Source organism: Carassius gibelio, chromosome A8 (genome assembly GCF_023724105.1).
Source record: "Carassius gibelio isolate Cgi1373 ecotype wild population from Czech Republic chromosome A8, carGib1.2-hapl.c, whole genome shotgun sequence".
In the NCBI taxonomy this organism is placed as follows: Eukaryota; Metazoa; Chordata; class Actinopteri; order Cypriniformes; family Cyprinidae; genus Carassius; species Carassius gibelio.
This window is the reverse complement of record NC_068378.1, coordinates 13428393-13441526: the sequence shown is the minus strand read 5'-3', so window position 1 is coordinate 13441526 and position 13134 is coordinate 13428393. Positions and strand designations below refer to the sequence as shown.

At 37.0% G+C, this 13134-nt stretch overlaps 1 protein-coding gene across 1 annotated transcript in view; it reads right to left on the bottom strand.

Moving 5' to 3' along the window:
* The window catches only part of LOC128018500 (importin-11), a 130950-nt gene that overhangs the window by 112149 nt on the left and 5667 nt on the right, over positions 1-13134 (bottom strand). Inside the window, exons 3-5 of the mRNA XM_052604051.1 lie at positions 7019-7119; positions 5060-5132; positions 3100-3303 (exon numbers count right to left, since the gene is read on the bottom strand). Coding sequence (XP_052460011.1) covers positions 3100-3303; positions 5060-5132; positions 7019-7119 — 378 coding nt within the window. The remainder of the gene's footprint in view (positions 1-3099; positions 3304-5059; positions 5133-7018; positions 7120-13134) is intronic.

The window sequence follows — 13134 nt, the reverse complement described above, 5'->3', positions numbered from 1 at the left end:
TTTACTTGTTGCCTAATATATTCCACTACAGGTACCACTGTTATGATATAATCACTTCTCCTGTCAGTAGTTTTAATGTTGTGGCTGTTCAGTGTATTGCAGATTAATGAAAAATATACTACTGCAGTGTACAGCCAGCCTGCTTTGTCAATGTAGCAGATGTAAAAAAACATTATCTAATGTACCTTTGAAAATATATTACTTTCCATCACACTACTTTTTACTTGTTACGATTTAGCCTCTGGCTATTAAAACAGCTACTGTCATGTACACTTAAAGTCTTTGATCACAAGTCTATAATTGGTATTTAAAGTCAACCCTGAAGTAAAAATTTTCTGCGCATGCAACATATATACTGATCACCTGGATAAGAGGAGCTTGTGTGTTTGTTGCACCTTTAGATGCATCGTGTTATGAATTCAAAAACTTGTGGCGCATTCATAAATGCCACATACTGTGCGTCTCCACTGATGTGCTGAAGCGCACTTCTGCTCTGAATTAGTGAGTCACGGACTTCCTCTCTGAAATCCTCAAGGCTAATGTGACGCCAGCGGTGAGCCTTATGCCAACATAATAAAATCAGATCTGTTTATTACTATGGCTGATAACTGTAGTTCCCATATGGACACTAAATTCACTCTCGTTAGCCTGTGCACACCCACTAGTCATTCATCTAGTTTATTACAGGGAGCCTGGACAGTGCTTTTTACGAGTCTATATAAAAAGTAACCTGTCCTCTGAGGGTCTTTAAACCCCAAACAGCATGTTAAAATAGCAGCCTTAAAGGGGACAGGTCAACCAAAAATAAAAGTTCTGTCAAAATTCACTCACGCTCGTGTTAATTCTAACCTGTTAGACCTGTTTAACCTGTTCAAAATAGCCTTTTATTTAAACTTTTGGGTGAACCGAGAGCACAGTTAAATATTTATGTAATGCTGCTGCAAAGCTTTTAGCATTTATTTTTTTGTAAATTGAGAATAGGTTTGTAAAAATAATCATTCTTATTATTTGCTGTTAAGTGTGTTAAGTATTGTTCGTCTCAAGTACCCCCCAAAACACACCAATAGCACCCATTCACCAACACTTAAACACTTTCTTTATTTTGGATATTATTCAGCATTATTATTTATTATAATAAACTGATCAATATTACCATAATTGACTTTAAACTACGGATACTATAGAAGAAAAATAGCCTTCCCAAACTGTTTTTTTTTCCCTTTAATGAGGAACACGAGCTTTTAAGGGTTCAGGGGAACTCATGCAGGCAGATTCAAGGAAGACTTATTTGGCTTTTGTTTAAAAAATATCACTTAGTTTTGATTTATGTTTTACAGGTCTAAAAGAAAATTTGAAATCGTTTCCTGGTTGGGAATCACTGTTCTAAGCGGTTCACATTGAGAAGTTGAGAAAAGAGTTTTCAGAGGTTAAATGAAAATGATTTCTTAGCGGAGAAGAAAGGACCTGCATTAACATTAACAAATGCTGGTGATAAATCACAAGTCTTGCATCAACATGGGAAGGTACAGGTGTCTTATCTCTGCAGTTGTAACGGTCAGTCAGAACCTCAGTGAATTGTAGAGGAGAGCGAATGTGATGCAGTTAAAACATCTGCTGATATTTCACAAAGGAGTGCTCATACATCTCGTGGGACGCTCGGTGAACTGGAGCAGAGGGTGTTTGTGTGTGTGTTAGTGTGTGCAGCTGAACAGTGCCTCCTAAAGGTACATACTAGTAGAGTAGAAAAAATGATGAATTACAGTCCATGAGAGTCTGTCCCATAGACTGCCAAGTAAGTTACACTTTCAAGGTCCAGAAAAGTATGACAGACATCATCAGAATAGTCCATCTGCCATCAGTGGTTCAACCGTAACATTATCAAGTGACGAGAATACTTCTTGTACATGAAGAAAACAAAAATAATGACTTTATTCTACAATTCCTCTCCTCTGTTTCTCTTCACCTCACCATAGTGCCAGAGTTTAGGAGCTGACCGCAGGCAGCATTTGCTCTTTGGAGTCAGCTGCGCCACAAGGTTGCACTCTTTTATTTCAAATCAAAGCGTAAATATACATTAAAAAAAAAACGTATCCTTGTGGTGCCGCTGATACAGAAGAGCATATGCTGCCTGTGTTTAGCTCATAATCTCCAAAATGGTGCTACGGTAAAGTGGAGAGAAACTGAGGAGAGGAATTGTTGAATAAAGTCGTACCTTTGTTCCTTTGTATACATGAAGTATTCTCGTCGCTTCATAATGTTACGGTTGAACCACTGATGACAGATGGATTATAATGACGGCGTCTTTCATACTTTTCTGGACTTTGACAGTGTAACTTACTTGGCAGTCTATGGGACAGTCAAAAGCCTCCCGGTTTTCATCCAAAATATCTTAAATAGTGTTCTGAAGAAGAACAAAGCTTTTACGGGTTAGGAAAAGCATGGGGGTAAGTGATTAATGATAAACTTTTGAATTTGGGGTGGAGTATCCCTTTAATCCTTATGTTTTTTGCAATTATTGAAATGCATGCTCTAAAAACAATAATTTGTTTCAAAATCATATATGTAATGCATGCATTATATTAGACAGAAAAAAAGATTTTATTATTTTTTTAAATTTTCGGTTTGAGCTGATATGGTTTTGGAGGGCATCGCATTGTAACCATGTCAGTGACTACTTCATGCACACAACATATGTAAGGTACAACAGGTAAACATGTTAGCTGTGTGGACGCTTGTGCTGGATTAACAATACTGATTCCTCTTTTTTAATTGATACTGATATAGATTCTTGAATCCCAAATTAGTCTTTCATTTTAAGCTGTTTTCGGTTGATGTGTGAACTTCACAAAACATTATTTGTAGAACCGGCCATTGAATAATCACAGTAAGCTTTGTGCTTTGAAACAATTCCTTACCTTTCATCACCTCATGCAACCGCTCCATGTTTCAACCGCAGAAAAAGGTTCAATAAAACATGAACTATAACATTTACCTCTAGAAAACCAATGTCCATAAACTCAATAGTCAACTAGAAAAAAAGAATCCTAATGAAAAGGTTGAGCAGAAAATAAAAGATGAAGGAAAAGAAGCTCTACTCACATCCTGGAAGAGTCTCCTATCAGTGGCGAGGCGTTTGGAGGCCAGAGTCTTGGTGACGTGGTAGAAGGTGAGCAGGGCTCTGTGCTGCTGAAGGCTGTCCTGAACTTTCACAGACTCCAGCAGTATAGGGATCAGCTCGGGCCACTGCCGAGGACAGTCCAGGCGCGCCACTTTAGCAATCAGCACTGCTATCTGTGTGGCGATCTGCAATACAAAAGCTACATTTCAAGGAAACATCCAGCAGCAGATTTCACTGTGAATACATCAATACTCTTTTAAATGTGAAATGAATGACTATTGGAGTAACAGTCATCACTTCCTGTGGGCATTTAGCCCTTTCAAACACATCTTAAATGGTTATGAGATTTGAATTAACCATTTCAATTAAATGAATTAATCCAATATCCATAAATGCAGAAGTGTTACCACCATTAAAACAGCAATTACAGCAATTCATTCGTTTTGACATTGTGGCTGTAATGAAAGAGGAGACTCATAATTTAACATTTTACATGCAACCATATATTAAGTACTGAGGGAGATAAAACAACCATATTCACTACACACTATCCTAAATTGTTGTTACAGCCATGGATCACACACACACACACACACACATAATCTATGCAAAACTGTGTGTGTATGTGATGCACACAATGGTTTTTGATTGTCTTTTGTTCAGTTTTTTTGCCAAAGCAATTTAACACTCAATCCAAATTACAAAGCAATGTTCTAACTAAGATTATAATTGCAAATTAGACCAAAGTTCCATTCAAGTGATCTGTGTTGTAATAATGGGAATAAGTGGTTTTCTCATTTACATTTATGCATTTAGAATACACTTTTATTCAAAGCAACTTCCAGTGCTTTTCGTGTATACATTTCTCTATTACGTGCATTTCCTGAGAACTGAACCTGCCATGACCTTGGTGTTGCTAGCAGCACGCTCTTAGAGTTAAGTTACCAAATAAATACATGAATAAATATTTATAATATTTTACAATTATTACAATTGTTGCAAAACCCTTCACTGTTTATTTCTGTATTTTATTTATTTCTCTTTGTACTTTCACATTGTTTTTCCACTTCTGCATCCAATATGGAAATAACAGGGCAGTGTCCGTGTACTACATCTACTTCAATCACTAATGTATGCAAGTCTCTAGCTATTTGTGCAGTGTCAGCCATGGTCTATAATAAGAAAGCACATTTAAGCCTACAATTAATTTTCATGTGCCTGTGACGTTACTCCACAACAAGAATTGAGCACAGTCATTAGCCAATAATAAACCAATTGTGTGCAATACCAACCCATTCAAAAACCCTGCAAAACACAGAAACAAATGTACTGAAATATGCATTAATAGATGAGAAAAATATGATAAATGGCTGTTCAAAAGATATGCTTTAACTTGTCAATATAATTGCTTGTGTTATCGTCTTCTACATTCCCTCAAAATCAACATCAACCAATAATCCAAATATTAAGTTACACTTAGCTTAGCTTATCAATTACTACAGAGTTACTAGTTCAAGTACCTATTGCTATTATAAGAGCGGCAGATGTTGATTCAAATCCATGGCCGTCACACCTCTTTATTATAATGGCTTTTCTTATAATGATTCAGGCTTTATTCAAACCCAAGGGTCAAATTAATGCATTGTATAAAAGTACCCCCCAAAAAATCAATGTCTCCAGGATTGCTCAACAACACATTACAGCACAGACTTTAAGTGCTTTTTGACTCCAGGCACATTGATCTTTCACTAGAATCACAGATCAGACTCCTACCCACTGAAACAGAGGAGTTTAATGGTACTGGAAAACATTTCTGATTTTATTGGATGACTAATCATAAATAGAACAGGAAGAGCATATGGTCGGGGAATGAACTGCATTTCTCTTCATGTAGCAAGTGTGTATGTGTGTCTGGGTGTATAACCGTATGTGCACACTAACCTGGTTGACCGGTTCGTTAAAATTAGTGATGAGCCCTGCACGGAGAGATGACTTCTCTTCTTCTGAGAGAGCACTTGAGAAAAGAGAAATACAGAAAATAAAAAATCAATTTCAAATGAAATATTTTGAATGGAACCTGGATTTTAAATCACTGCAGTTCCAACTGGAACTAATTTAGTTACGACAACAATGCAGAAATCCCTGTTAAAAAAAAAAAAAAAAAAAAAAAAACTTTTTCATTAGACCGTGATTTTCTTAAATGTTTAGTTCACCCAAAAATACAAATTATGTCATTAATTACTCACCCTTGTGTCGTTCCAAACCCGTAAGAGGGGGGGTGAAATGCTCGTTTTCACTCAATATCCTGTTAATCTTGAGTACCTATAGAGTAGTACTGCATCCTTCATAACTCCAAAAAGTCTTAGGTTTTATTATATTCATAAGAGATAGATAGTCTGTACCGATTTTTACGGAAAAACACGACCGGCTGGAGGCGTGACGTGTGGGCGGAGCTAAAGAATCACGAGCGCCAGTAGGCTTTTGCGTTGAGAGCGTTTGGAAGCTGAGGAAAAAAAACAATCAAAACAAACCATGGCTAACAGTCAGATTCAGCGTATATTTATGATCCAGAATCAGATCCAGAGTCTGAAATTTAACAAGAGCAGCAGCAGCAACAACGTCTCTATGTGGTATTTACTGAAAATGTAGATATTTGCTTAGCGGTTTTGGAAAATGACTAAGTTCCACTTTATCGTCTTTTTTTTTTTTAAGCTGTACATGTGGAAAGTGCAGTTTGATGACAACATCGCATGTTGTTTACTTGATGTGCTTACACGCCGATAGCTAAGTTAACAACACAGAGATATCTGAAGCAGTTTTACTCACTGCATGCGGTTCCAACACACGATTGTGACCCTTTTTCGTTGGGATTGCATTATCCTTAAGAAATAAACGATATGCAAATCCGGCGTAAAACTGGGCCTTGTTTGTAAAACAAGCATCTTCGAAATGCAGGGGAACAAACACTTGCACAACCCAGTTGATGCTCTGTAAAAATAAACTCCGTCCACTGGTCCCTTAATGCTGTTTTTTCTTTGGTAATCTGTGCAGGGTTGTCTTGCCCTGGCAACCAAAAACACACTTCTTTTGTGACATTCCACGATGCTCTCGCTCTGGTCAGTGGATGTCTCGTCTCTGCTCTGCTATACGGGAGCACGCGCTCTTCTGGCAGACGTGCCCGTAGGACCCATATAAGGAAATTCAGCTCCATCTAACGTCACACAGAGCCATACTCGAAAAAAACTTTCCAAAACTTGTGACAAACCGGAAGGAGTATTTTTGGAACAGAAATACTCCTTCAAACGTACAATTTAATTTTTGAAACTTTGTCCGTGTTAAGCATGGGAATCCAACTCTTTAACAGTGTAAAACACTCAGTATGCATGAAATAGCATTTCACCCCCCCCCCTTTAAGATATTTTAGATTTAGTCAGAGAGCTTCTGTCCCTCCATTGAAAATGTATGTAGGCAAATTATGACTTTATACAGCATTGTCTTCTCTTCCGGGTCTGTTGTGAGGGCGTTCACAGCACTGCAGTGACACTGTTGACGTGTTATCTTTGTTATTGGGCGCACCAGAACACGTCAGCAGCATCGTGAAGGCACTCACAACAGACCCAGAACTGTGTTCTGAAGATGAACGGAGGTCTTACGGGTTTGGAGCGACATGAGGGTGAGTCATTAATGCCATTTTTTATTTTTGGGTGAACTAACCCTTTAACGTGCTGTTATTAGTCGTTAGATTGAGATTTTGCTGGTCTGCTTTGACATAAATGTGATAATGGTTCTATGTGGCCGATGAAAACATCTCTGAAACGAACATCAGATTCATCTCGGAGTTAAAGCAACAACCTTGATGGAAAAGTCTAGAAATGTCAATGAAGAATCCGATGTACTTACTGGGGTGCAACTCTTCTCCAGTAACGATCAATACCGTTCTTGAAATAAAGGACAGCTAGCCATCTCACATTGACGTCCAGCATGTGATTATTGAAGATACTCTGAACAAGACCAAAGAGAAAGAGTGAGAAATGAATCTATAAACCCAAAAACCATCAAACTTTTGGGTGAAGTGAAAAGTTGAATTGTCATACTTTAAGAAACAGCAATAATGTGAAGAAACATACAACTCAAAATAACTTTTTTCTATTTTAATGTACATTAAAATGCAATTTATTCCTTTGACAGCAAACCTAAATTTTCCGCATCATTACCCCAGTCTTCAATGTCACATGATCCTTCAGAAATTATTCTAATGTGATAATTTGGTACTCAAGAAATATTATCATCTTAAAATGCTTAAAATAGGAAAAAAAATATAAAAATATGATGGCATTGCCATTACAAATTATCGAATTATCAAAAAAAATTTATGAGAAAAAGATACAATATAACTATATAAGATTACAGGCTATGTGAGCTTATGATTATTGGTCAATATATGAATGTTTCATCACTGCCCTAGTCTCTCAACTAATGGCGGACGAGGGGGAATGTCTGATAGGTTTTATTCTTATTTTGTATCTTTTTAAATAAAAGTATTTTTTGCACTTCAATTTGACACCACTAGTGCAAGAATTTACATGCAATGTCTTTAAAAACATGCAACAATGTGAAAAAAAAGAGGATTTATGCCTTTCCTGAGGTGAAGCAAGTTAGGTTAGTGAGACAAAAATGGTCCAACACTGAATAATTAAAGACTATTCTACAGAGGAGTGAGTTTCGAGGTTTAATCCAGCATGTCATGTCCGGAATAAGAGCGCGGGGAATGAGGAGCAGGCCAAGGAAAGCTAATGCTCATTGATAAATATGTAGTAGCAGCTGCGTTCAAGAGGGAGCAGCTCTGACGCAGGGCCACCAAAACCCCAAACCCCCACACACGGCTGCTCCGAGACCAGGGCTCATTCCACTCTGCCAGATAAGAGTCCATACAGACACCCATTTCCTACACAAGGTGATGAGCAATGGGTAATAAATTACCAAGGATAGAAAAAATCTGTTGCATGAAAAAACAAGAACAATGAGGGCTCAATAACCAGCTCTGTTATGCAAATGGACACTTACTGCATTCTAAATGTGACGGGTGAATATCATTTCGATAGACAGCTGACAAGTAAACATGACTCAAAAATAAATAAATAAATCAATGACTCGCCGCCTTGGTGTAATTCACCTTAAGGTCAATGAAAGCCATTTGTGTAGGCAAATATGCTAAATGCGAGTCCATACAAATCAGGCTGATTTCTTTGGGTGACAGACCGAGTGACAGCAGGTTGGCTCAAATACAAACTGATAAGAGAGGCTGATGGGACATGACAGCCATTCTTATAGCGCTGCAGTCGAAGTTAATGCCTGCAGAAATAGTCAACGGGATGTTCCATTCCTTTGCAATCCTATTTCATGCTAAACCTCAACAACGAAGGAGACTGTGCCAAGTTTGAAGGCTTAAAGGATTTGAGAGGACATCTACACCACCATAGCCAGTGCTGTATGACAACACAGCCCCCTCAGGGGACGAGAGGGGATGGACCGGCCAGGCCTGAGGGGCCACAGACACCTCATTCTTTGAAAGAGCAAGAGATTTATGCATACACAAACACAAAAGCAGAAACCGGCATTTCTGCAAATCCTGAAGATCTATTTTTCAGCAGAATGTATATAGCCTACTACTACTAAAATGAAACAAACATTATTTTTAAAGAAATAAATCATACAACACATCTGCTCAAGTGAGCTCGTGCTATGCTGTCGTTTGAACCGAGTTGAGCAGATAAATGTTTTATGTGGCCAAGTTAAAATGAGTAACACCGTTTCGTTTTGCTTTTGGCCGAAAAAACATTTCGAACATTTATCAAGCTCTTGTTAACATTTTATCAAGGAAAATTCTATCACAATAATTATCGTTAGCATTTTATCTCCAAGCCCTATAGATAATTTGTTAAAATTAAGCATTTTCCTTTGTTCTAGAAGCTTAACCTACTATCTTAACATAAAAAAAAAAAATCATATGCTAGATTTTGTGATCAAGCATTGAGGAAGGGGGACAGGATTCTACAAAGTGATACTTCAATAAAGATACCAGGCTTTGAACTGTATGTGTAGTACAGTGCAGCAACTCAATAGGGTAATGAAAGCTGGCTATATTTATTAGTTTTAATTTACTTTAAGCATGTAATAAAACTTTACCATAATCTATTTTTAAATCCATGATACAGCTGTTAATGTGAACAACAAAACTTACCAATTCCCTTATTTCAAAAAATTTTTAAAAACTTCTTATATTTGTTTTAACGGCATCAAGAGAGGTGAAATTTTTTAACTAGAACTGAACTTAGTCCTTAAATCAACATTCTGCTCTTTGTGCCAATGAAATATCAAGCTCAAACCAAAACATATCATGCCCCGGGACAGCACAGTCTCCATTGTAAACACAACAAAGTGGTTCAAATGTCCTCCCCATCTGCCTTTGTTCAGCATCTGAAAGGTGGCCAGATTTGACATAAAACTGGTAAACGTCACCTCTAAAGATGAAAACAAGAACTTGGAATGTTTCTAGGGAGATAAACCATGGCATGTAACCGAATTATACGCCTTGCGTTCAGCAGCATTTAACCTCTGTGCAGCTCAAAGAGCAATGCTAATTCGTCTGCAACCAGTATTTCAAATAAATTAGCGCATGTGCCAGTGCAGAGGAGAGAAAAAATAAATTGCCTAACATTATGAAAATTATTTGGATTCGGTATGCAAAATCAGTGCCCTCCTGGACCACTTAGACCAGTGTTGTTTGGTTAGTCATCCCTGGCAGCTCCTGAACTGCTCCATACTTCATTGGTTTAAAAAGCTTAATTTTTTTTATTTTATTTTGTTCTAAAAGTGCTCATAAATAAAACAGTGGCATGGCATGAAATGCAAAATGAGTCATGACAGCTAATGGCCATCTGGTGAGAATGTCATGGTCAGCCCATAGCTCAGGTGGAGCAGCCTCCAACAAAATCTCCCTCAATGTCAAGGCCCAGCGGCCAAGAGAACACTAGGATAATTTCTATTATGCGGCACGTTTTCATGTGCCCGTCATTTACAGCATATTTAGGATAAAATATTAAACTAATGACTTTTAAAGATGGAAATCATATTGATCAGGGGTGCACCGATGAAGATCGGCTGATCATTAATGCACATCTAGTCAGTAAAGCCGGTTATCTAACGTTGTTAACTGACTAGCTGCGCAAATCCACGTTCATTTTTAGCGTTTATTTGCGCATCTTCTCAGTTAACAATGGCTCTATGTGAAATCACGCACCTAATGGGATTTACCACTGATTAGAGAACCGGCTTTACTAACGAAATGCAAATTAATGATCATCCTATCTTTGTCGTGCAACCCTAATATTACATTTACATTATATTTACATTTATTTATTTAGCTGACGCTTTTATAATTGCTATATGTCAGAGGTCGCACGCCTCTGGAGCAACTAGGGGTTAAGTGTTTTTTTCAGGGACACATTGTTGTCTCACAATGGATTCGAACCTGGGTCTCTCACACCAAAGGCATGCGTCTTATCCACTACGCCAACACCACCCCAATGATACATTTATTTTCAAAAGAAAGTAAAAATAAAGGTGAACTTTGACTTTCAATACCAAAAACTGTGAAATTATTAAAAATGCTAATATTTAGGACATATTCTTTACTAAACTTTAACTAAAATAAATTTATTAAAAAAGTTATCATTAAATATATTTTACTATATTTTAATATTCTTGGTAACACTTTAAACTAAGGTTCATTAGTTAACTACTGTAGTTAAAATGATCTGAGAATGAACAATGCCTCTACAGCATCAACCGTATTACCGGACTATAAATCACACTTTTTTTTCATATTTTGACTGGTCCTGCAACTTATAGTCAGGTGCGACTTATTTATCAAAATTAATTTGACATGAACCGAGAGAAATGAACCAAGAGAAAACATTACCGTCTCCAGCCGCCAGAGGGTGCTCTATGCTGCTCAGTGCTCCTGTAGTCTACACTGAAAACAGAGCGCCCTCTCGAGGCTGTAGACGGTAATTTTTTCTCTTGGTTCTAAATAAATGCGACTTATAGTCCAGTGCGACTCATATATGTTTTTTTTCCCTTGTCATGACGTATTTTTGGATTGATGCGACTTATACTTAGGTGCGATTTATAGTCCGAAAAATACGGTATTAATCCTAGTTCATGTTAATTTCAACATTTACTGATGCATTATTCAAATCAAGGGTTGTACTTGTTAACATTAGTTAACGCACTGGGAATTAGCATGTACTAACAATGAACAACTGCATTTTCATTAACATTAACAAAGATCAATAAATACAGTAATAAATGTCCTGTTCATTGTTCATTTCATTTAAAGGTATCCTATTATGCTCTTTTACAAAGTCTCGATTTTGTTTTGGAGGTGTACTAGAACATGCTCTCATGTTTGGTGGTTCGAAAAATGCATTATTTTTCACATAATTTACGTTATTACAATATCTTTCTCCCCAGCAAACAAATTAGGTGTTTTTCTGCACAAATGGCTCGGGTTTGATGATGGCCTGCCATCCGAAAAACAAAAAGTGTTGTGATTGGTTAGCTGCGTTGATATTGTGGCAGCCCACCACAAATAAATCAATGTATGGGAAACCATGTGCCAAATATATTACCATTATCAATTTGAGCCTGATTCAGACCCCGAGAATTTTGAACAAGACAATCGCGCACAACCTTTGCAAGCACAGATACGGAAGTGCATGGCGAAAAAATTATGCTACAGCAGCTTTCTTTCTTCGTTTTCTCTGATGAACTCTTACATCACAAAACCCCAGAAAACAACGCTGTAGTCCAAACAAGCATTTCGCTGTAGTTCTTCAAAAGGGATTTTTTTAAAACAAAATATCTCCCTTTAGAGTGGAATTTGAGATTTGTAACTTCGTAGATCTTTTTCATGCCCAAACATACCCACCGACTAAAATTAAAAAAGCGTAATAGAACCCCTTTAACACTTTACCTATTGGAACCTTAATGTAAAATGTTACCATATTCTTTTATAATATCAATATATTTGTAAGGTCCCTTGACTTTAAGCAACAATATTTAGTTCACTAATGACATCATACATGAGGAAGTGACATCATTTTAGCAAGAAAACAATAAACCTCAGTAGAAATTAATGGTTTTTAAATTGATTTTTTTTCAATTCTGTAATGTTTTGTGGTATAAGTCACACTTTATAAGAAATGACCACATTATTATTCTACGCTCAGGGGAAATGTGCAGTAGGTTAGAAACAGAAGATGGATAAAATGGATCAGACTTTTGTGCTATGACTGTCTGTACTCAAGCCAAAATTAGTATTCAATCTCTCTGAGGGGAAAGTAATTGTTATGCAGGCTCTTGTGGTGTCTAGCTTTAGGGGCTGGCATTATGACTAAAATCATAAACAATTTAGTGTCTTAAATGTTAACTTCCTTTTGGTGGACTTGGACACAAATCTACATGTAAGGTTAAAACAAACATATGGCAAACACAAGTCTGGTATCAGTACAAAACAACTTGCAGTCATTATGTAAAAGTAAAAGAGGAAAAAAATCTTACTAGATAAAATATTTTACATAAACCTGCAACAGAACATCAGCTGAAATCCGTTGATTTGCTTTATATAAAATCACTAATATAATAAGATTTTTAACATGTCACCAGCCCCCGCTGAAATGTATAACAGAAGTAAAAAAGGGTAAAAGCCTCATAACAAATGATTAACGTTTTTTCCGGACTAAAAGTCATTTTTTTTCATAGTTTGACTGGTCCTGCAACTTATAGTTAGGTGTGACTTAATCAAAATTAATTTGACATGAACCAAGAGAAATTAACCAAGAGAAAACATTACCATTACCATATACAGCTGCCAGAGGACGCTCTATGCTGCTCCTTGCTCCTGTAGCCTACACTGAGCAGCATAGAGCGTCCTCTCACGGCTGGAGACGGTA